Source organism: Aythya marila (assembly GCF_965140915.1).
Source record: "Aythya marila genome assembly, chromosome: 1".
Classification (NCBI taxonomy): Eukaryota; Metazoa; Chordata; class Aves; order Anseriformes; family Anatidae; genus Aythya; species Aythya marila.
In genome coordinates, this window is record NC_139042.1 from 186,327,844 (window position 1) to 186,353,054 (window position 25,211).

Genomic DNA, 25,211 nt, shown 5'->3' on the forward strand with positions numbered 1-25,211 from the left:
AGCAGCACTGGGGAAAAGGGGCTATACTCTTCCCCTACACTTTGGGGTTTATTTTCTTTCTCCTGCAGCAGCTGACAAAAGGCAGAGTGAGAAAGGCCTCCCTGCCACGCTACTTCATGTCAGTCCTCCAGCTCCCCTCAGGTTGAACAGCTTCAGCAGAGCTTCCTCTGCGTGAAACCTGCTCATGAACTACTGGCTCATTTTTCATACTGGGCAGCCTGAGCTGACCAAAGCGTTTCAGTTCTAGCTGCATATTTAGGCATGTGAAACTCATAGCTCCCCGTCTCAAAGAGACAACGGGTATGCTCACAAACCAGGGGCTCTGTCATTGATAGTCACAGGCTCTAGAACACCAACTGCCAGTAAAGAATAAACGTTGTCTCATTTTATTTCAATTTAATTCCTTTTTGCTTCAGTGAGAAAATTCAGATACATCACCAGGTGTGGAAAGGCAGTCCATCGAGGTAACCTCCCACAGCAGGGCCGAATCTGATCCTTTGTCTTCTCTAAGTTTGCTTCCTTCAGACAATGATCCAAGTGAATCAATAAAAAAAGCTTTTATAAAAATCCCTCATGTTCCTACCTATGCAACAAGCTAGTCAGCTCCTCTTTAAAAAGATTTTTATTGAATATTTTCTTCCTTCTGAGCGAGGCAGAAAATCAGGCACAGCATTTGTTTCCCTCATGTTGACGCTGCAAAAGGGAAATAAGGTTCTTTGCAGTCCTATACGGTTGTTCCGTGTTTTCTGTGACGCACAGACACCATCAGAATAACTAGGACAAAATTATGGGCTGCAAAATTCCTACAACTTGTTTCACCTGGTATTCAAAGAGAAATCCAACAGTTCTTAGTTAAATTTCCCTCCCTTGAACAAATCTGTCTGTACCGTTGCTTTAAATACTTACAATGTTCAGCAGCATTGCAGAGGGTACCCGCAGCTCTCGGTACGTGGAATATTAATCCTGCAAACTCCGAGATGGGATTAGATGTACTTCTCTGTTTTACAAACACGGAACTGATGCGCACGCATACTTCAATACATCTACAGATCCGGCCTTTGGGATCTAAGCAAGTAGATAGGAGATTCTTGGAGCTCTCTAAGCATTTCAGTTTTGCAATGTGAATTTTCCGTTGTTTTTAAATCCTTCAAAGGAGGATTGTTCCCCTATCCCATCCCATCCCTGGGACAGGGCTTCCTCATAACAGCCTGCCAACGTAACTCATTTTTGTTCTTCTGGAGTCACTGAGGGAAACACAAGAGTTACGCCAAGGACTGAACTTGCTTCAAGGTCAAGCTGATGAGCGCTGACAGGAGGTGTTCTCAGTGAGCTGAGAACCTGGTACACCTTGCTTAGTGTGTACCAAACCAGACCTGACCCATGCTAGACTCCAAAAAGTGGCAGACACACACATGTAACTGTTTCATGAACAGCCTCCTGACCCAGACCTCCAACACCAGCTCTCCTGGCCAGAAGACGGCTGTCTGCTCCTCAGACACAGCAATAAAGCCATACTTATGTCTACATGCATTCAGCGTGCTGCATTCCTTTCATATTCTAAAGCTGCAGTTTCTCTAGCGCTGGCTATCTGGCTCAGCTGGAGCAGCCTGCGTGCGCCAGGTTCATATCATACGCTGCATAAACACCTTGTTTGAATGCTGCTACCCATTAACAGGACAACTCATTTTATGTAAACACAAGAGGCGTATCAACACCTCAGACCAGAAGATACAACCTTTCTCCCAGTGACAAACCACCAGGCTCATTACTCACTGTCTGGAATGCCTACAAAGTATCCTCCACAGCTCCCATTTAACCTACCAGGAAGGCTAAGCCAGCCCATAGATCCACGCCTTTGTTTCAGCACCATCTGCAGCAGACGAAGTGTTTGAGATTGATGAGACTTCTCCCATGCTTAGGCTCAGAAATCTTGGTAGTGTTTACAAACAAACTAACGCTGGCTCCAAATGGTGTCTCTCCTCTGTTGATAGACTGCTTGTACTCAGGATGCATCAGCTGAAAGGAGGCTGCCAAATAACGCAACGGCCACGAATCCAGGAATTGGAGCTTATTCCAAAACCATCACCAAGGTGACCTACTCCACATATTGCACATATTTCTTTGACACAACCCACGCCTTTGGAACTTAACTGAGCAACTGGTTCTGTGATCACAGATGGTCGGCGATTGCAGGCCTGGTTTCTCGTGACTCAGACACCTCCAAATACAGATTTTACCCTTTGAGCATGAATGAGACGTTCCTGCAAAGCGAATCCTGCCGATGCACGCCGCCTGAACTCAGGTACCTGCATGCCGAGGCCAACATCAGTCTGCATACTTTGGAAGCAGAAATATAAAAGTCAGAGAGCTTCTTTCCAAAGGAGGTGTTGGAACACGAGAATATCTGGCCCAGGACAGTGATGCACTGAAAATACTTTATCTGATGCACTGAAAACACTGCCTATCGTTCTGTGTCACCGAAACACAAGAAGGCATTCCCGTGTCTGTGCTGACAGAAGCTGCTGCTGTTAGGCTGGCTGGGGCTACTCAATGAACTGAATGAATCCGATGCAAATCAGAACGCTAATGCAGGGCAGAACCGAGCATAAACAACGGGACAAGTCTGTACTGACTGAAGGGGCTGTAAAGGGGTTGCTACATTTAGAAACACGAGGCAGAAAGACCCAAGCGATGCAGCCCAAATCTGGTCAGCCACTCCGAAACTCGCACCGTCTTAACCTATAGTTTTACTCCACCTGGATTCAGGGAAGAGTTGGAGCCAAAACTATGTTATTAGACTCTCCTAGATCAGCAGACTGGGATAAGATACCCAGCCAGCTTATCTCCTCCCTCCAGGCCACTCGAAACAACCCATCAACCTAACAGCACGCTTGATTCTGGGAAACTCTCTGCAGAGGTCTCCCAAGCAGGGCAATGGGAAAACTGCACGGCTGCTGCACGCTCAGTTTCTCTGGAGCCCCGGGAGAAGCAAATTTGTTCATCCCCTCTATTCACTACCCACAAGCAGCCAGGAAAAGAGGAAGGTAGAGAAGTTCTGCTACAGACAAGGAGCTGGTGGCTCCAAAACAAAACAGCTGCAGAAGCCTTGTTGAACTCTGCACACTTTTATTCCAGCGCAGCTACGTGTTAGTGGCCACCTGGTGACATGCTCAGGAGCTGGGTCCTAAGAGTACTGGCAGGCATTCATGGTCATTACTTTTATTACAAGCACTTAAATCCAATCCTTATGAGTGTAAAATTGGGATTTTGTAGGACAAATTTTTGACCAGCTGCCAAATACGTTATTTATCAGTGCTCTTCTGCTTGCCCCTTCCATCCCAGTCACCAAACAATAGCTGGGATCAAGGCGATCAGCATGATCAACTCTTTTCCAAAGGGATTAGGCAATCACAAAAGCTGCAAACATTGCTACAGGACACGGGCTCACGTGCCTGCAGCAAGCCAGGAGACTCAGCTCTGACCACAGCAGGGGGCTGGAGGACCAGGGTCAGGTTTCAAGGCAGACCTACCCCAGACAAAGCACCAGGAAGGCAAGCCACCTTCAGCCAGGACCCCGCACCGACACTAACCCTTCGGTCCTACAGACACACAGTAATTAGAATAATAAATCTTCCCTCAAAAGATGATTTCTACTCCTATCTGCTGTCCTCAGAAGAGACAAACCCCTCCCTTGGCAATTCCCGGACCCGTTTCCCGACACACAGCCCTTTTTTGGTCCCACCGGTACCGTCTGGATGTACCAAAGGACAGCTCCCGGTTGTGCAACAGGCCAGCTACAAATCCTACCTAAGATGCAGTCTCCGTACATACCACACAGGTGAGTGGAGACCATTTTTCAACTTTGTCAGCGTTTGTGCTGCTGTTCAGCTCCAGCGCAGGCCTCTCTCGAGCGCGTACACCCTTCCTGCACAGACACACGCCTCTCAGCACAGATCAGTGCCGTGCGATCCGCACAGACAAGGTTATTGCACACACGGCCTGCGGGGCGCAGCGAGTGGAAGGCGGGAGCTGCTGGAGCTCCAGGGCCATCGCCCCCGCAGCTTGCTGTGTGGTGTCACCAAGACACTCGGGCTCTTACGGAGGTGCTGTGCCCGCATCCCTCAGCGACTTCAATCAAAATGCATAGCACATCAGCTAAAGGTGGAGAAAAAGAACAAGGATGGATGCGAGAGAACGCAGGCACTGACTTTTAATTTAATTTTAAGAGAAAAGGAAGAATTTGTCACTGAAGACACGCACGTTTTCACACAAATCCAGATTCCAGTTATTATTAAAAGTCAGGTGTCCCCCCCCAAACTCATTTTATAGATCGGGGAAAAAAATCACTCCTACTTCTAGAGTTAAGTCCAAACGCGTAACTACAGTACTAACTTGTTCCCAGCACCTGAGATTTGAGCAGCCCCTCACACAAACCTGCAGTAACTGAAGGCCTGACCTCAGCACTGGTGTGATCTGGTACCAAATCTTCTGTGAAGGACCACCGGTGCTTCCAGCCAGCATGGGCTTATCCTGGCAGGACAGGGAAAACTGCAAAGCCCCTCGTTCCTACTAGCACTGGTTGGTGAAGTACGTGCTGGATATCACACCAGACAGCTGTAGCTACATACCACTCCCATTAAATCCGGAGCACCCTTATCTCTGGCCTTCTATCTTTCTTTTTCTTTTGTTTTCGTTCTCTAGGACTGCCCCAAATCTCTTCACTTTTGCCAAGTAGCAAATTAGGAATGCTTTCTCAAGAAAATACTATTAAAAAAAAAAAACAAAAACACATTCAGATGAGTCTCTCACAACTAAGATGCCAACACCACTGTGTTTTATTCACAGCTGTGGTGGCAGCAGCAATATCTCATTGTATTTGCCCTGTGGAAGCCAGACTGCACTGAAGCATACCTACAGCTCTCCTGCCGCCCAGTTCAGCAGCCTCTGAGCCCACAGCTCAGACCGAGCGCCAGACGCTGCTCAGACTGCCTGACAAACCCAGCCAGCAACTCGAAACTCGAAAGTCTGCCGTCAGCCACTAACGGCAGGGCACGAACAAAGGCCGCAACCATAACCCGGCGCTCTCACTGACACTCACGCAGCTCGAGACCACTCAACGCGTGGGCATTCCTCCCTGACCGCTTACGGCCTACCCCCCTTATGCAATTAAAACCACGAAACCTTGATTTTTTTTTTTCCTTCCTCATTTCTCTGCCAGCTTCCCAAGCAGGATCGCCCCGCCGGGCACCCCCAGGACACGGAGCAGCGAGGCCACCCCCGGCCCCTCCGGGATTTGGGGGCCCCGCGGCAGCGCCCTCCCAGAGCCGCCCCTCGCAACTTCGCGCAGAGTTGCGCCAACCCCAGCCCAACCCAGCCGGGTCTCCCCCCTGCGGGGCCGCCCCGAGCCGGGCTCGCCCCCTCCGCCGCCCCCCGGGAGCACCACGCCGATGGAAGGCGCCCCCCTCCCGCCCCCCTTCCCCGGGCCCCCCTCACCTGTGGCGCCCGCCCGGGGCCGCCGCTGGCGGAGGCGCTGCCGGGTGTGGGGGGGGCGGTGGCAGCGCGGGGCTCAACGTGCGGCATTAGTCAGTCACAGAGGGGGCGGGCCGGCGGCCGCGGGGCACTCTGGGAGATGTAGTCCGGCAGCGCCCGCTGTGTGCTAAGGGGGTGGGGGCGGCGGACTACAACTCCCAGGTGCGGCTCGCCCGCAGCCCGGCCGCCATCAGGCAGCCGCCCGCCCGGCCCAGGCTATGGCGCTGCCTGAGGGCAGCGCCCTGAGGCGGCGGGGGGCGGACGGTGGCGGCAGGCAGCGAGCGGCTGCCCCCGGGAAGGGGTTCGGGAGAGATGAGCCCGAAGGGACTCCCGGATAGCGGCTGGTGCGGGCACTGCCCTGCCTCCTGCCCTGCCTCCTGCCCTGCCCTGCTCCTGATGGGTCACGGGCGGTGAGAGTGTGACTGAACCGCCCGGCAGCCCGAGCACCGCACCTGGCACAGGTTCACCAGAACAGAGCTGCGGTGCGTGTCACACAATCACACGGAATCACACAATCACACAATCACACAATCACAGAATTTCTGGGCTGGGAGAGACTCGCTCCACGTGTACATCCCAGTCAAGGTTATTTTAGGAGCGGGCTGAGGTCCGCGAGCACGTGGCACGGAGCGATCAAGCACAGACATGTTGAGGCAGTTGGGAATTTCACTTTCCGTTTTGTGTAATAAGAGTTTCAGCGTGCCGTAGAAGCACACATCTAGCTGTATGAAGGGTAGCACTGACTTTCAAATTACACATAGTCAAATAAAGGCATAAGATAGGCAACCCTGAACTTCTGGAAAACATACAAGCGAACAAACAAAAGCCTAGGACGATGCCATAAGATTTTTAAGATTTTTCTGGGCATCCAAGCGCGCCCCGTCCCAGCACTGCCAGTTGCAGGTGCACCTGCTCCCCGCTACCCTCAGCTGATTGCTTCTGAGGCTGTTCATAATCCGGCCTCTTCCAGGGATCAGCTTTGCTCAGCCATAAGCTGCCCATGACACGGGATCCCCCACTCGGCTGCAATGTGCCAGGTAGCAGTTACATCCCTGTGTAGCGTTGACTAAGCAGCATGTGACAAAGCTCAGCGACCTGAATCTCGTCACACACCCTTAATAAGTCCCTTACACAGCCAGTCACACATTTTGTCCTCATTCTGATTTGCTCAACTAGACAGTGTGCCAGGCATACCCTCAAGCCTCAGTTATTAGCAGTGCAGTGTGTTGAATTCAAGCTATACGTCTTAAATTATACCTTAGCTTTTTTTTTTTTAGCTGTGCTTCCCGCTGCAACACCACTAGTGTCTTGTGCAAACTTTGTGAGCCCTTTAATAGACTACAGACATGTTCCCAGGCTTCCCACACTTCACCTGCAAAGATCAAATGATTACATTTGGTTAGGGCTGGGGAGCACTGCCTTAGCCTGCAGAAAACATCTCACCTGATCTGATCTGATTTGGCAATTCCTTTGCTTGTGGGAATACCATGAACTCTGCTAGCCTGCTTTTATTTTATTTATTTATTTAGTTAGTTAGTTAGTTCATGATGCTGCACCCTGATTATGTCAACAGTATCAGTGCTTTCACTAATAATTACTTCAGGCACTGCTTTGCCTGCTGGCTCAGCAAGAGCTGGATTGGTTGAACGTGCCTTTACAGCGACCACAGTAAGATGCAGATCTCTACCATGAAGCAATGCCACTGGAGACTCTGCCTGCACTGTTTCAGCCCAGTCTGTGGCACACAACATATTTGAAAGCTGAGAGGGAGCACAGAGATGAGAGGAAGTTTATCAAACAGAACAGGCCTTGGTACTGCTGTGGCCAGTGATCCCAGGGGCACAGGGCTCCATGGCTCTGTCACCAGCAGACATGCTAGGATGGTTTGAGGTGCCCTCTCGCCAGAACTCGCTGGCATCACTGTCTGCTAAGTGGCCTAGTATAACACATAAATCTGTTTCTTCAAAGTTTGTGAACAGAAGTATACAAAGATACACTTTGTATATCTTCTATCTTCTTTAAATGTCGTCATGGGATTATTTTGAGGCCAAGGCTGGATGCCAATAGTGAAGAAAGGGCTTGACAGCTTGGATTTCTCCAGTGCTTCAATTCTACTTAAAACACTTTTTTTTGTTTTGTTTTGTTTTTGTATTTAAACTGAAAGTGAGCCTCACTGAATAGTTATCAGCCACAGCATGGTACATTTAAGGTAATTTTATAAATGTGTGGAGAGTCAGAAAGGTTCCTTATGCATATGACACTGCTGTTAGGTGTAGGTGTTTCCAAGAGGGGGTGGGAGCAAGATGTGGAGCTCAGTGCACTTGCCCTCCCTCTTTCACTCTCTGCTTTGCTACCTCCCTTCTACTTCCACCCCTTCCTCTCTCTCTTATTTCTCTCTCCCTCTTTCTGTTTAGGAAGTGACAACAGTGACTATGACATTAGCTGCAGTTGCTCTGTTATCTTCAGCGACCTCTGCTTCACAGAAAACAGAGACCTTGTGAGACATTTGAACCAGCCCCTGAGCAGGTTACAGGGTATCACCTGACAGCTTGCGGGGTGAGCATTTGTCTGGCCTGTTCACAACAGATTCGTAAGAATTTGCAGTACCAAAGGATTCACCCCAAACAGTCCTACCAATAAAAATCCCTAGCACTAGGAAGGTTGTTCAAGAGTCCAGCACTAGTGTTGGCTTGGATGCCAGCCCACTAGCTCTTGCTGTCCTTGCTGCAGGTGAGGACAACACATTCCCCAGGTCTTTGTAGCAGTCTTCACCTATTTAAGTGTCTTCATGTCTTAATTTGGCTTCTCTAGCCCAGTGAGTCTTAACATTTTCCTTGAGTCATGGCCTCTAGACAGCAGAGGTGGGCACTGGGCTGGGGCTGGTGCTGCACACCATGGTTTGGGGTGCTGCCTGCTACTTGTTAACCACGCTTGGAGCTGGCTTCAGGATCTATGTGCCATATTTGCATTTCAGTTGCCTGCCTCATTTCAGGGGTTACTCTGTGAATTTTAAAAGACAAGATCTTATAAATAATTGTTTGATAAGAAAAGTTATTGTCTTTCTCACTGTTTCTCCTGTCATCTGTGATGGCTAAAGAGTTTGTCTGGCAGTTTTGCTAGCCTGTGACTGACAAAGCAGAGGTTTCTGAACAGAATATAACTCTCGCCTTCACTTTTTGTGTGTCATGACTTTGGGTCGTGTGTATCCATCCGTGTCTATGTCGTGACCCCTCTTCCATCCTTCCCACCACCACCACCCCTGCCACCAATTCTCCAAATGCCTCCAAGTTTCCTTTCCTCTGCCTTCTGGTCCCTACGTTTCCATCGCTTGCTGCTGCCCCGGTTTCACCCCTTCCCCTACAACAAACACCACGCTGCGACATTTTTAAGTATAACTGGGGGCTGGGACACCCATGGCGGGCCACCAGGCGGGGGGCACCGCGTCGCCTCCGCGCTGAGGAGAAGGCTCCGGGAACAGGGCGGGCAGGGGCCGCGCTGGAAAGGCGAGCCCGGCGGTGCAAGGGGCGACTGAAAACAGCCGAGGAGGCCCGGGGGGGACCGGCTGGGTCCCGTCCTGCGCGGATAGTGGCGAGGGGGGCGGTAGCAGCGGGGCTGCCCCGGCCTCAGCCCGCCTCGCCCCAGCCCCGGGGCCTGCCGCGGAGACGCGAAGCTGTGGCGGCCTCTGGCGGCCCGCGGGCGTCAGCAGCTGCGGGTCCCTGGGCTCTGTAACTGGGGGTGTCCCCGCTGTGTTAGCGTTCAGAAAAGGCATCCGCAGGCCAGCTCTAATATACTTAGTTCCCTAAGCACAGAAGCACGGTGTAGATTTATGTTGCTCCTTGAACATAGCTGGAACTGGCTCCAGGAAAACTGGTTTGAGAAATCGAAAGAGCCACGCCGCATGCTGGGTTGGCTTAGCCTTCTCCAGACTTTACAACTTGGGGCTGGTCCTTCACAAGTGGCTGCTGTGAAGTGAAGCTGGGGGAAGCTGATTGCTGTGAGGCTTTGGTGCTCAAGCCTGATGCAGGCAGGCATGCAGCCTGCTGGATCCATGTGGAATTGGATGTTACTGATGGCAGAGGGGGAGGAAGGGCTGCAGCCCCCTTGGTCCTCCTCTGAATCTTCCTATTCCTCTCCCCATCCCCATTACATTCACAGCAGACCTACACAACACAGCGTATTGATGCTGCAAGTAGCTGTAAGTAACACAGTTTGGGTAAGAGAAGCTGTTAGCTCTGTCAGCACAGGGCTGTTTTCAGGATCATTTGTGGGGGAGGCTGTGAGGCAGGAGAAATGAGCAACACCATGTTGCTGTGACAGCCAGGCAGACGTGAGAGATGCTCTGGGCTTCCCTTGTCCAGGGACTGACACTGCAAACTGGGAGAATGATTGCCCAGGAGGCAAACCAGATCCTCTGCTTCTTCACAAGAAAGGTTAGCAAAGCAGCAAACTAAGATGTGCCCCTGTGAGGAGCCTAGGATCACACTGGTTAATATTTCAGTTCACTGAAGGTATCCAGAAGTCCCCTATCAGAACATAATGCCAGTAGGCTTTAGAAGACAAGGAGAGACAATGTTATATACTAAAACAACAAGCTGTTTTAGACGGCCTTGTTCCTACACAGAAACAATTAAATCCAGTGTTGTTTTCAACAACAAAACAACAACCCAGTGCTGTTTTCAAATTATAACAGTCTGGATTAGAGTCACAAAGCAGAAAAGTTTGGGCTAAAGCCAATTTACAATCCTTAGTGCACACTATTCTGCCTTACATTTGAAAGCCACATGACCTTATGAGAACATTTTGGTGTAATCACTCTCAATAAATAAACAGGTTAAAGATAAAAGCAGAGCTGTGAACCACTGAAAATCACTGCTGGTGTAAATATGAGATGTGTAGACAAGGATTAAAAGGATGGGTCAAGAACCTTAATTTAAAGCTGCAGTGAAAAGACTGATGTAGCAATGGGACTTTTCAAATAAATTATTTCCTCCTCACCAGTGCACTACCAACCTTGCAATGTGTTTGAAGACTGACAGCTTGTCCTGCAGCAAATTGAGCTGGGGAGTGAAAGGGCAGGTGCTGCCTGCTTTCCGCTCACCCCAGGGGAATGTTCAAAGTAAACAGTAAGTTAGCTTGGAGTAGGTGGTGCAGTGGCTTCCCCACGCACAATATTCCTACAGGGGATTAACAGATAGTCAAAGGGCTGTTATCAACTTGTCTGCTCATCAGCTCTGAGACTGCAAGTGATTTAAGACTGGAGAGCATCAATACTGTTAACTTTTTATTTTCCTAAACGGTGTCATTTGATTGCAAAAAATTATCAAGCTTGACACATGATTGTCTGATTCACAAATCCCATCTGCTTTTCCCTTCATAGATTAGATGGGGAAAGTGGTTAACTTCCGAAAGTCCCCTTCATAGTGCCATTAGTCCCTTTCTCCTATAAAAAAAAGTTGCTACTAAAATCATTAGCCTGCCTTGATGTTACATTGTGTTTGTGTATATGTTTCCATAGCAGGAATAGTTGTATAATGCAGAATCAGAACCTAAAATACAAAGTTACATCTATCAGGATATCTAGTTATCTGCCATGGATTGGAGTCAAAATGTCTGTTCCTGTGCCTGTGAAATTAAATTTGTTCAAATTTTGTACAGAAAATCCTGGGACTTACACCTAAGATAAGAATGAAGAGAAGGAAGGAGACATTATCAAGGAAGAGATATGCTTCTTGTTTTGTTGAGCATAAGCTGAAGGTGTGGAGCAGGCGGGCCTTGACCATGCTTATGATCTTGACATGACAATTTCACTTTAAGCCAAATGTCTTCTGAGGAGACAGAGAATGTACAAGGGAAATAAGTTTGAAAAGGGCTCTATTAGGGAAACAATGAGGTGAAAGCTAGCATGTGACCACAATGGACAGCTTCCTTCTACCCTTCTTTAGGGCTTGTGGTGCAGAGGATCACAGAACAGTTGAGTTTGGAAGAACCCTCTGGTGCAACCCTCCCAGCTCCAGCAGGGCCACCTGCCGCAGGTTGCCCAGGACCAACTCCAGGTAGTTTTTGAGTATCTCCAAGAAGGTTACTGGTATGGTGGTTTAAAAGGTTACCACCCTTTACTTCAAGGTTACTGACCCTACTGAACTTGTGAGGGCTTATGGAAACCCATCCTGCCTGGTGTGGCAGTGGCCTAGGAGCACCTTTGTAATCTGTCTGTCCATTGCCGATGAGAATCTAGGAACTAATAGCAATAAGCATAAGACTGTGAAATACTACTACTACTCAGCTGTGAAAGAAGTACACCAGACACAGTAAGGAAGAGAACTTTGCAGACCCACAGATAGTAAATACCAGTGCCAAGAGCTTTACTTGGCATGAGGAATGTCCTGTTGATACATCTCAAAGCTGCCATTACAACGCAAAGTTTGTGATACAATATTAACAAATAATTGCAAATTTCACTAAACCCGATTTAAATTAGGAAATTATTTTCACAGAAGTGGAAATTCCATATCAAAAATGAAGTTCTTCACAAGCAAACACCCTAGGGATGGTAATAATGACCAGAACTGCATTACAGAGAGCAGAGATCTGCTAGCTAAATCTGAATTTTTTCCTAAGTACTTTGAGTAACTGAGCATCCAAAGCAGCACTACAAAGGTGGTGAAGGGCCTAGAGGGCAAGACGTATGAGGAGCAGCTGAGGTCCCTTGGTTTTTTCAGCCCAGAGCAGAGCAGGCTGAGGGGAGGCCTCATGGCGGCCTGCAGCTCCCTCACGAGGGGAGCGGAGGGGCAGGCGCTGAGCTCTGCTCTCTGGGGACAGCGACAGGACCCGAGGGAACGGCATGGAGCTGGGACAGGGGAGGGTCAGGCTGGGGGTTAGGGAAAGGATCTGCACCCAGAGGGTGGTCGGGCACTGGGACAGGCTCCCCAGGGCAGTGGGCACAGCACCGAGCTGCTGGAGTTCAGTAAGTATTTGGACAGTGCTCTCAGACACATGGTCTGGGTGGTCCTGTGTGGAGCCAGGAGTTGAATTCAGTGGGTGACTTGTGAGTCTCTTCCAACTCAGTATATTCTATGATTCTATGATTTCAAGGAGATGAGGATGTTGGATTCCCAGGTTGTCTTTTAATAAGACAACTTGTTAACAAAGCAGTCAGAGAACAGTTAAAGACAGCAAATTAGAGATGTGGCAGGTGACTATAGCATCTAGGTGATTTGAAGGATGATGAAAGGTAAGTTAACGTTTCTATCACAGTTTATAGGTCTTGATTCCTGTGCTTACTCTGTCTTTGCTTTATCCCACTACTTACTGCACGCAGATTTGGTCTCACTTTGAATGAGTGACTATTCCACACAGGGATGAATCAAGTGGTATATGCCTAGGGGTACATTCTGCTGTATCTACTTCCTTAGGAAGAATTCAAATATAGTTCTGTAACATAAATCTTCCTTTAGCTCTGAGATAAAAGGGCCTTTTGAATCTTTAAGATTAAAGATGGGTAATTGTGTTTTTATTTTAGACAGCAATTAGCCATCCCTGAGTTGACTGCAACGTTCCTCATTCCTCATCAAGTGTGAAGAAATAATTGTGCATGGTTAAGTTTCACAACAAAAATTTAATTAGTTATGTAAAATATTTTTTTTTCCCAGTGTTAGATATTCTAATTTTCTCTTTCTTTTTATTAGTTACAGGTTGTTTTACCAACCTGGATTAATTTATCTGCATTATACCCTGTCAAAGGAGATGACATGAAATTTCAAAACAAGGAACTGTGCTCTAATTTCAGGTAACCAATCTCAGACATTCAAGGTTTGGTTTTTGATTTAAATTTATTTTTGTTTTTGGTCGGAGTATTCAAAATTTAGACTGTAAATAAAAAACAAACATTCAAAAATCAGCTTCTACTTGCTGTCTTCTTGACCAGAAAGGACAGTCTGAATGGGAAGGCTGCGACTATCTCCACCTCATTTGTCTTTTGATTTCCAAATCCAAGTCCTCTCCAACATAATTTCCATCTACTAGTATATTCAAATAGCATATATTTCCATTTTCCAGGTCCTTGTCCCACTGTACTACCATGTCACCCCTATTACTAAGATGAACTTTGACCTTTGGACAAACTTTTGACATTGCATTTGCAACAGTTTTTTCCTCCTGCTTGGGTACTGTCAGCAGGAACATGGAGAGCACAGGAAAAATACAGTTCCAGTACATGGCCAAAGGGGATGAGAGTAGCAAAGAGCACAGATTTCAGGGCAAACCCTGAACTGTGCTCAATACAGGGGATATCTTCAACAGTTCCAAAGAAAATGTAGCACATTGATTGAGGACTGTGAAGTAAAGTAGCAGAGATTTATAGTTGGCCAAATTTAACCAGTTCTATGTGAAAATTAGAGCAAATATCCTTCTTAGCCTTTCCCAGCTTTCAAGTCTCTAGTCCAAAACCTGGAAGTGCTTGCTATAAGGAGATATCTGAAATACTCTTTTTAAGGGAGAAAAGTAGTGCTTTAACCCTAAACTGTTTTAAAAGAGTTTGTGTACAACCATTGTTGCTGGAAGCTAAAATATATATATGTATTTCAGACAGAAATTTTCAATCTGCAATGGAAAATTTTAACCCAGGGTAGTTAAAGACCAGTGACCCTTAAAAAAAAAAAAAAAGGTGAAAATTGTCTTGAAAAGTGTAAAGTACTCAGCAGTCCTTCCTACAGGAAACTCCAAGAAAACTTCCCATAATCCTCATGTTTTTTATTATGCTGATAAATGCTTTATGCATATGGACAAGATATATCATTGCATGAATAGTTCAACACACATTTTTCAAGGAAAATCATAGCAACAAAGTTTAAGATTTTACCATCATAGGAGAGCTGAACAAGATTCTTCTTTTCTGAGAGTATCAGAGGTGGCAGGCAGGCTGACAAATTATGCCCTGTTAAAGCCAATGATCGCCATGTGATGCGTTGTTTGCATGCAGACTCTTTCTTTTAAACAAGGCTTTCCATGACCTTTACAACAGGCAAGAGTGATACTTGCTTGAGGACAACACGCTCCATGTGAGCAATACAAGGAAGCTGTAAAAATCCATGGATCTGGACCCCAAGGCTTGGAAAATCCTCTGGTTCTCTAATGTTGCTGCATTATAGAAATTCCATCACTGTTCACCTCAGCAAGGACACAGGTTTCAGTGACCCCAAGATAACAGTCTGTGCCCCATGGCGTTCTTCAACCTCTCAACACAGTGTGTGGTCACCTTGCCCTCTCCTGAGATGGCATTATCTGTCAGAGCCTGGAAACATGACAGAGAGAAAGTTGTGCTAAAAACAGACGTGGAGGTGGCTGTGCACGCTACATGACTTCCTAATTTACCCTAATTTATTTTGGTTTGTGTTTGCTAGTCCAAAATTAGTATAATGATGATTGTTTAAGATAAGATGGGAAAAGAGGTTTTAATGAAGCGAGGTCGTTAATTTTCAAAGCCAGCAAAGGTGGTACAAAATTAGACCAACCAAGTGAAAAGTGGAATAGATTTTTGCTGCTAAAGATCTTGGAAATCTCCCTTACATGAAAATCCATATATAGGTAAGTATTACCTATATAATCCATAAAAAAAATCCATATATATGTAAGTATATATGTAAGTGTAGGTAAATATTATATGAATGATGACCTGCCAAGTACACCTAACTGCTTTCAACATACACATTACATAAATCCCAGTACATGAAACACTTCATGACCTCAGCACCTAACGCAACAAGTGGAAATTGAGAATCAGTAATTAGGTTCTAAGATCAGGCATAAAATTTGGCAATGTTTAAAATTGCTTTGGCTTCCTATTGCTCCCTAAAATGAGAAGCCTAAAGACCTGCTTCTTTTTTCATTCCTCTGACATGGTACTTTGTCAGTCTTTTCCACCCATCTATCCTGCACGCTATTTGGATACACTAGTGTTGAAGCATATCCGATTTTCAGCACATAAACATGGTTTTCTGTGGGCTAAGTGGAAAGTGCATTGAATTTTCCTTGAGAGATTTGCTCAAGGCATAGGTCATGTTATTCTTTGGAACTCCTGTGAAGCTACAGCTAAAATTAAATCTTGTGTTCTATTTTAAGGTTAAAAAACACATTAGATGTTAATCATTAGTTCAAGGGAGCTCTGATCCTTGCTATTAATAGCAAAGCAGCTGATCTATAATAGAGATTGTATACCTTAGTTTCTAAAATAAGCTCACCGCAAAAAAACATATCACTCCTGCTATGACTGTTTTTTTGTACAGTACACTACAAGAAACAGCAGGCTGGCTTCTGCCTCAGGATCACACTTGCTGCGGGCTAAGACATTTCCTGCTCAGTTATGCCAGCTAGTTGGAATTACACCATGCTGATTCCGGTCTGCTCAGGCTGCGTATCGCACAGTCCCACTGACAAAACAGAAGCAGTTGATCCAATATTTCCTCTTGGATCAAGGGTTTGTGAAGGTGCCAAGGGTATGTGGTGTTTCATAACCTTCTAGGGACTCACAGTTGGAGAAGAGTTGTGTTATGGAAAGTTAACACATTCCCTTCCCGGTGTTAATGGGAAGATCAAAGGGAAATTCTCTCTTCATCCTGGTTCATTTTCTTTCCCCATCCAGCCTGGGCTTGCACCAGATCCATGCTGCACAGTGCTCACCGGGAAAGTGCAAAACTATGACCTCTGTCCCACTTGGTTCGATTTAGAATAAAGATATCATTTGGTTTTACTTACAAAACATTTCAGCTTGACTCTAACTGTCCTCACACTGAATAAGGTACTTTTCCTATTGAATTCAATGGAATTTATGGTGTAAGATATTATCCAACATAACAAAACATCACAAAATCAGATTTAACAACAACAAAGTCTTTTTGTCCTGTATTTAAAGAGCTTTTAAGCATGCCACAGGACAAGAAAATACCCATAATGCAGCATCAACAGTATGCTGATATAACATCAGCAGGACACTACGATGGCATCACAGGAGTTTAGTTTTCCCCAAAATGCAGCTACTTTGGCAGCTAAAGTACCTTTCTTTGAGTGGTGACGTGAAAATCTCATTCAGTTATCTAAGGAAAGCAGAGCTGTGAACACTGCCTTTCTTCTGAGAATCTACAAGTACTGGAAAGAGGTTGAATATCTCAGGGGTACCATAATCAGAGCTGCTGCAAGGCCCTTCTGGCACCTGATCTCCCCTTTAACAAAGCAAGTCTCCTCCCCTACAAATTGCTTAACATAAGAAACTAGCATTTGGGAAATCAGAACTGGAACAACCTGGATTACAGCTTCTCAGGTCCAAAGAACAGCTTCAGCTAGACAGACTAAGCAAACAGCAACCAGAACATCACACTGCATGACTATTTCCCTCAGAGAGCATTATTTCACTTCCTTCCAGTAGCAAAAGAACTTGAGCTCAAGGCTCCCTTTTCCAGGTAGGTGCTCACAACATTAAATTCCTGCAAGATAACAAAGGGTGGGGAAAGGACACACTTCCTTCCCCCTCTGCTTTGCATTAGTTGCTAAACCAGCATGCCCTTGAGAAGACCTAGAGCAGCAGACCTGCTGAGCATGGCAGGAGGAAAAAGAGCTGGTTTTGTGGGCCCGCTGAGAAAGAGGGGAGAGCTGGATACAGGTTGTTACTGCAACTGCAAAGAACTCATACAGAAAATCACACAGCTGGGAAAATGAAACACCATCCAAACCCAGACTGCTACTGGGAGAGGAGTTTTCAGAATCTAAGATCAGAAATTGATACTTTCATCCCTTTTGTGAATTAAGCTCAAAGTAGCAGCCACCCATGTAATTTCAAATCTAATTTCAAATCTAATTTTCCTACAAGCAATCTTCAGCACTCAAAGGAAATTTATACTTTCATCTTCAGAATAATTCTGATTCTCTCTCCTAAGGTGGGGGATCGAGAAGAAAACTACAGAGAACATGATTAGAGAAGTGCTGGGATAAATAAGAGTATTATTTTTGCAGAGAAAATACAGTTGTCTTGAAATATGTAAATCTGCAGTTCAGTTCAAGCAGGATGTCTTCAGACCTTTTCATGATTTATGAACTTGAGAGAGTCCTATAAAAAGGGAACACATTTTCCACAACAATTCTGATTTTCAAATGAGAATTCTCAAACATCAAAAGAAGTATTTTGTGATTAACTGTAAGCTGATAGTGCTTTTTTTTTTTTTCCCCTTTCTGTTTTTGAAGTTACTCCCTCTTCCTATACTGTTATGATAGAAGTCCTAAGCACCTAATCTTGCAATAAAAAGGAAAATCTCTGCTTTAAGCAGACTGCTTTTCTGTGCCAAGTAGTATTGCAAAGCACTGCCTAATTAGATCTCAGCTATCACCCACATATCCTTCAGACTCAGTGTTTGGCAGGTTTCTTCCTGCCACTACATACCAGTTTTCTCTAAGATATGCTAGTTTGCAGTTTCCAAGGTCAATCTCACCACATTTGCTGCCCATGCTTGTAACCACTCTTTGATAACTGGTGTTGCTGTTCTCACTGGTGGGTTAGGCACCTCTGAGTCCTCTCTTACAGAATTTCCAAGACTCTGCATTGCAAGATGACATGTAATGGAATATCACTTCCCTTTCATCAAACTGTCAGTCCGTATATCACATGCAGGATCGTGAACATTTGTTCACTAGTATGATTTCACAAGATTCTGTAACAGTTTTCTTTTGAAGATGCCAACATATTTTATGATTCTGCCAATATCTGAAATCAAGCCATTCTAGTATGGTTATTTTTATACACTGGATGTGTTTCATCATACACAGTTTCACGTACTCTCAGGGAGACCAGTCCTGCTTCCTTTACCTACCCAAACAGTCCCAGTGGCCCAGCTTATGAAAATGGGCAGAATTTGGCCCCATCAACCCATTTAACTCTGATTTAAAAAAAAAAGCACAGATGTTGATATCATCTGACATCTTCTAATCTGGAATACTTAACATGATTTCTGGAGGAAGTTCAGCACTTAACCGACAGTGAAACTAATGGTCATAATTTATTAAATATTTCATAATAGCACTGATAGATGACAAAACTTCTTTAAGGAGATACTTTTAGATTTCCATTTTCTTTGCATCACCCTTCATCTCTGACACATACCAGAGGAGCCTGGGTGGTGACAGATCTGCCTTTGTGCCCTGTATGCTCCCACCTGCTCCTCCCTGGCATAATACACCCTCAGATATCTGTGCAATCCCGTGCTGCCTAGCTGCCTTAACTGTAGGGAAAATTAATAACAGAGAACACTTTATCTAGGTTCCTTAAAGTGGATCCCAAACCTTCAAATCTGGGAAATATCCAAAGAGAGAATTTTGCAGGTTTGCCCTGTTGAAAGGGGCTGTAGCCCCTCATTAGGACTGTCCAATGTAGCAGGGGTAGCCCTTCTATGGGTTTCAGCAGCCTGCAGTACAAGACCTTGTTCTGATAGCACCAGCTCTGAGAAATGTCTGAAAAAAAAATTGCTAAGTTGTGAGAAAGAACTGTGAGAAAGTACACAGAGCTGTGCCAGATAAGAAAGGCAACATTGCAGCAGGTAATATTGAGATGTGGCTAGCTAGCAGTTCAAGGATTCGAAAGGAAAAACACTGATATGAAATGGTGTAAAACCCTGAGAGAAAAAACAGGTGGTTGGAAGATGGCAGCTCAGCAATGATCAACCCATTCCAAGGACAGCAAGGACTTTTCTCTGCATGACTGACAACTGCCTGGTCAACAGAGATTTACTGCTTCAGAGGAAACATTGCTTCATGAAATGTCACCTTCAGAGCCTTCCAAAACTGTACGTTGACTTAGGTGAACCTAAGTGAACACACATCACCTTTTAGCCATTGGTTATCAAGTGCCAGACTGGCAAACCTCTAGCTTGTCTTTGCCATGAGCTTTTATTCTTCACTGAGGATATTAGCCACATGATTTAGTGTTAAACTGGGTAATATAATGCAATGCATTGAGGGATACTTCTAGGGTATGGAGTCATCATTCCTGAATCATCTTGAGATGAAGATCTGTGAGTCTCCTGAGAAGATCTGAGAATCAAAGGAAGTAGCGCAGAGTTGATCTGTCAAGAAACTGAGGAAGAATTCATTCTTGTAAAAAAGCGAATCTGTAAAATGCAGGAATTGTAACATACAGTCCTTTGCTACTTCAATTATTCATGCATCTAAGTGATTATTACACTGTATCAATGCCTCGACAACTATGATTTTCTGAATGTATATTAAATGAATGTGTTAAACTGATATAAAAGGCACCTCCTTTCTTCCTGTGATTCTGTAACAGAAGGAAGCCAACACAAAGTTTTTCTCAAACTTCCACACAAAGATTACCATTGGAACACAATTAAACCTGAGATTTCAGTACTAAAGGAGTTTGATAAAGATGTGAGCAACAGGGCAGTCTGACCTAATATTTTGATGTGACTGTAGAATATGCAAGCTAAAATCTCCAAGTTTTATTTTACTCCAAGTTTTATCAGTGGCAGTTGAAAGGATTGTCTCAGGATGAGGCATTATAGATAAAATGAGACTGACAGTTTGCACAGAGATCTAGTAAGTTGCATAGGTTTAAAGATCTTTCACCAACTTACAAAGCTGTGGTAATATATATTTCATTAAAATTGCTTTTTTTAAAAAACATTTTAACAAAAGCAATACAAACATTTAATGGAAGTCTGGTAGTATGTCAGTAGATAACAGAATTTATCAAGCTGCTGAAGACATACGAAGATCAACTTTGTGTCTTGAAATGCCTTTGAGTCATTTCTGGTTTCAGATGGTGATGGTATGAAACCTTTGAAATCTTAAACAGAAGAGTACTACACACCCCTTGTGGTGTTGTTGAGAAATGCTAAAGAGAAAATGGTCATTTAGCATGAATTAGCTCTGGGGATGCTAATTCTATCTCTGCCTGAGATCCTGCTTCATGTACAGTTTCCTTTTCAGCTCTTGCTTACCTGGCATGTAGGAGCAGATTATCTTTTGCAGAGACTGTGCTGAAGGAGTGGTGTACAGTCTGGACTTGTACAAGACTTTCATGGGCCACTTGTTATGCAACATTCGCAGACATTCTTGTACTGCCATTTGATGCCTTCCCTACTGCTCAGTGTTATCACTGGCTGAATCAGGTGAATATTTAACAGAGTCAGGCCACCTGGAAAATAGTTTCCAACTGGGCAAATCAGGACAGAATGAACCACTGACTGTACAGTTAGCATTCAGGTATGGATTTAGTCTTGTTTCTTGAAAGCATCCTAAATACAACAGGTTGTCAAAGAAATAAACATAAAACTCTCCTTTAAAAGATTTTTATGCTTCCTGTGGATTAGCAGTAACTTGTTTAGGTGCTCCTCCTAATGCTCAGACCCTCGCCCAGACCCATCTTGGGCTGCAGTTTATCCCAGTAAATACTGATTTTGCCCAAGGAGCCCCTTCCCTCCGACGGCAGGGAGGCAGCCCAGCCCGGGCAGGGCAGCCTGAGCCCTTGCCCATTCCCTTCTCCCCTCAGGTGGTGCAGTCCTTGTTTAAAACACAAACACCTCAGGGCTCCAGAGGGCTGAGACCCATCCCGACCCGCCTCATAGTTACGGGGAAGGGCCAGGGCCGGCTGCACCCTCATGCCCTCGGGCTGGCCGCGCCCACAGCCAGGGCAGTGAAAAAGGCTGGGTTGGAACAGAAGCACCACTCACAGCGGGTGCCTGGCTACCTTCTCCTCTCTCCTCTCTTCTCCTTTTCCTCTTCTCCCTGCCAGTACCCCAGCCAGGGAGCAGCACCCTCAGGGAGTGGCAGTGCTGACAGTCGCAGCCCCTCAGCACCCGCCACAGGCACCATGACGGCACTCAAGCTGTCCCTCATGGCCTTCAGCTTCGTCTTCTGGGCAGCCGGGCTCACCATGCTCATCATCGGCCTCTGGGCCAAGGTGTGGCTGGGCGGCTACCTGGCGCTGTCGGCCAGCAACTACCCCGACGCCCCTGCCATCCTCTTGGCCACAGGCACCGCCGTCATTGTCTGGGGCTTTCTGGGCTGCTTCAGCGCCGCCACGGAGCACCGGGGGCTCCTGCGCACCTACGGCGCCTTCCTGAGCGCCGTGCTGGTGGCCGGGCTGATTGCAGGGCTCTCGGGGCTCCTCTACCGCCAGGACGTGGCGCGGGGTTTCCAGGAAGGGCTGCGCCAAGCCCTGAACACCTATGGCGAGGATGAGGTGAAGGCAGACGCCCTGGATGCCTTGCAGCGTGCCTTGGCTTGCTGCGGCGTGGAGAGCTACCGCGACTGGCTTACGACGCCCTGGGGACTCCAGCAGAATGGCTCGGTGCCCCTCAGCTGCTGCCGGGGCCGGTGGGGCTGCCGGCTGAGCCCACCCAACATCTACGGGTTGCACCGTGATGGCTGCTTCAGCAAGGTCTCGGCCTTTGTCAGCAGCAACATGTTTTCTGTTGCCACTGCTGCCCTGGGGCTGGCGGCGCTGCAGGTGATCGGCATTGTGCTGGCCTGCCTGATGGCTGCCCGCATCCCTGCCCACCCACTGGGCATCGCCACCCCATGCTGAGACTTCCCCCGGGGGCTGCTCCTTGTCCCCTCCAGCTCCCTTCCTTCCTCCAGGAGACCTTGGTGCACCTCATCTGGAAATCTTCTCCTCATTGTCCCCACTTCTACCTGAGTGTCTTCCTCGTTGCTCCCTTTCCTTCCTGGAGCCTGTGTCAGGTACATCAACACCACAGGCAAATCCACAGCCTCCTGTCCTGGCTGTGTCCCCTCCATGGCAGCAGGTCACCACTGCCATCAGGGTCTCTGGACCTCTCCTATGGAGGGAAGAGAGGCAGCATGGACAAACGGCACCCTTTGGGGTAACAGGGACAGCAAGGTCAAGGCTGACCAGTTTTCTGGGTGCTGCAAACATACTGAGGTACTGAAAGGGGGGCCAGGAAGGATGAGAGGGCCTGTGGGAGCATGAGAGACCTCTCAACATTTCATCGAGTGAGTGTTCTTCTGAGACTGGGAACTGCTGAATGTTGCTGGAAAACAGGACTGCACAAGCAGCACGTCTGGTTTGGGGACACCAAAGCTGTGCCAGCAGGTGCCATCAAGGACTGTCCAGCATCATGCACCCCAACTGTGTTTCACTGTCTGGTGAATTCCCTGCAAAGATGTCCAGTTCTGTACATTCGCTGTGTAAGGACTTGAGCTGTCCGTGTGTTTTTCCTGCAGTGGTGTTTCTGATGCCGGTCTCCATCTGGAGGTGGAGCTGTAGCTCTAAGTACTGCTCCCTCCTGCAGGACATACTTTAGCCAGGGCTTTGCAGGTTATATCTTTGCAGGGCTAAGAAGACCTCAAACCCTGCCAGAGCAGAGGATGGCAAAAATGGTAGGATCTGATCAGACTAGGGGTGGCAAGAGGAGGGAAGGGTGCATTTCCCATCAGAAGTTTCTCCTGAACTGCTGTTATCTTCAGGGTGAGCAGAACAGACTCTGTTTTGTAGAACAATTTCTAAAAAACAGCCCTCAGCCTCCTTGATTTTTTCCTTTTTCAAAGGATCTGTCTCAGGCTCCATACCTACTTTTTGAAGCAGATATAACCTATATAATCTAGAGGAAGCAGAGGACTCCAAGACTTGGGGGGTGGCCCTGGGTATGTGCAGGACAGGCAGCAGTGTGAATTTAAAGTATTTTGTTTTTCCCAACGTCTTTAGGTTTGTATTTGGAGCCTTAGGAAGAGCAAGCCCTGCACTTCAGAGGGTCCTGAACTTTCAGAGCTTTGCCCCTGCTTCTTCCCTCTTCCTTAACATCTCAGAAATGGCCTTTTAGCTGTCTCCCTGCTGGCAGCACAAAGGCACACTGAGCACCCTTCTTCCCTAGCAAACTGGGGAGGGAGGATTTCAGAAAAGAACCGGTAACCACAAAAGAACTGCAGGAGTTAACATCTTTCAGGGATGTAGCTAGCAAACCGTGGAGAATGGACAAATGCCAACAAATATGAGTGGGACAGGAAATGTGCCATGAAGAAGGAGAGGACTGATAGCTCGGGAGGGTGACATTCCCCAGGGGGTAAGAGCTCTCATCACCCTCTTTAAATTCTCACAATTTCTGTCCCTAAAAGCACCTTGTCTCGGTATTTCTGTGCTTTCCCCTTTCACTCCACCACTGAAAATGGACTTCTAGGATTTTGTGACAGTGCTTCTGGGGTTGAAGCCAGAGCAAAACTTGTATTTCACTCCAAAAGATTCTGATTTCAGGTATCTTTGCTGTCTGTAAATGGTTCATACCATTTAAAAATAACTGGACAAAACTACCGTCTTTTGTGATGGTGAAGCCTTTGTTCCCTGACGGTCTTCTTTTGTCTGAGAAAGGGATCAGTCAATTCTATGGTGAATTTGTCCCACCTGTAAAACTGTAACTATTTCCGACCTGGGGACAGTGCTGCAATTTGTCCCCTTAATCCAGATTAACTGCTTCAATCCAGAATGCTATCTACAAGCAAAAATCTATAAAGAGCAGCAGGGAGTATCCAGCACTTACTGGAGTCCAGGCACACAAAACTGACTTTGCTTCTGTATTTATATAAATGGTCTTTGCTTGTGGAAATAATTTCCTTGGAATCAGTTCTTTTGACCAAAGCTCACAATATCTAAAGTGTAGAAAGAGGAAATGGGTTTCATACTGATAATTTCTGCGGTTTGAGGTGGTGGGGGGTAAGATGCCCTCATCTCACAAGGTTTACAGGGCATTGCTTAAGATACAAAGCCTGTAGTATACTTTTGGGGCAAGAAATTTGTGCCTCCATGGATAGACATGGATTAACAGTTATGTTGTGCTTGAGTATTAGCTGTGGCTAATATTTAAATAAAGCTGTGGCTTTATTTCACTGTCCATTTGCTAAGATGTTAGGTGGCTACATTAGGTAGTACAATAATCACGTTCCAGGTGAAGAGTGCAATGTAAAAAGGTTTTGTGGTCATTTAACTATTCATCTGCATAGATGAACTATGAAAATGTGTTGGAAATCTCTCTTTATAGAGAAAATGATGCTTCATTTTTTAGCATGGATTTTTTTTTATTGTTTCTTATTTTACAGAAAATCATTTTTATTTTTGTTTGTGAAAGTCCCTGTCCTAACACATTTTTTGTTGTGGGTTTTGTTTTTGAATTGTGCATTAATAGAATTCCTGTTGTATTCTGGAAATCATTGTCATTTCGTACAGTCCTACCAGTGGGCAAAATGTATAATCTGTGTGGGAAGTGGTACTTCAGAAATAAAGTATCAAGTGTTACCAGCAATGCAAGTCCCTGTTTTGTATCCAGCTCAGTACTTGTATTTCAGAACGGCTATGCACAATTCAACAAAGTGTAAATGAAATGCAGTGTGCACTGAAATGTAAAGACAGAAGTATACTATGCTTTTTTTTTTTTTAATTATTATTATTATTATTATTATTTGGAAAGATCAATTAAAGAAGCAATAACACAGGCATTGTGGAGAGTGTCAGAAAGGGACATGGAGTTGCACCATATTTATCACAACAACTTCCACCTGAATCAATCAGATTTGAAAGCTTACAAGAATATGGCATTGGGTATTTTTTGCTCCACTGATTACTAAAATTATTTCTGGTATTGATCCTGACTGCATTATATGACAGCTGTCAGTCAGAA

The 25,211-nt window shown here is 46.0% G+C and overlaps 2 protein-coding genes across 2 annotated transcripts in view; one reads left to right on the forward strand and one right to left on the reverse strand.

The window, feature by feature from the left end:
• Positions 1-5,575, reverse strand: part of TRABD (TraB domain containing) — a 32,662-nt gene extending 27,087 nt beyond the window's left edge. The window contains exon 1 of the mRNA XM_082780673.1: positions 5,494-5,575. The gene's annotated coding sequence lies outside the window, so the exon portion shown is untranslated. The remainder of the gene's footprint in view (positions 1-5,493) is intronic.
• A 15,721-nt stretch (positions 5,576-21,296) lies between these two features.
• LOC309878845 (tetraspanin-7-like) lies at positions 21,297-24,824 on the forward strand. Its single transcript, XM_082761874.1, has one exon. The coding sequence runs from the start codon at positions 21,395-21,397 to the stop codon at positions 22,109-22,111; it is 717 nt and encodes a 238-aa protein (XP_082618000.1). The 5' UTR covers positions 21,297-21,394; the 3' UTR covers positions 22,112-24,824.
• The last annotated feature ends 387 nt before the right edge of the window (positions 24,825-25,211 follow it).

What these genes read in the sequence shown, in the direction of transcription:
- LOC309878845 (XM_082761874.1), top strand. Translation starts at nt 21,395, where the DNA reads ATGACGGCACTCAAGCTGTCCCTCATGGCCTTCAGCTTCGTCTTCTGG.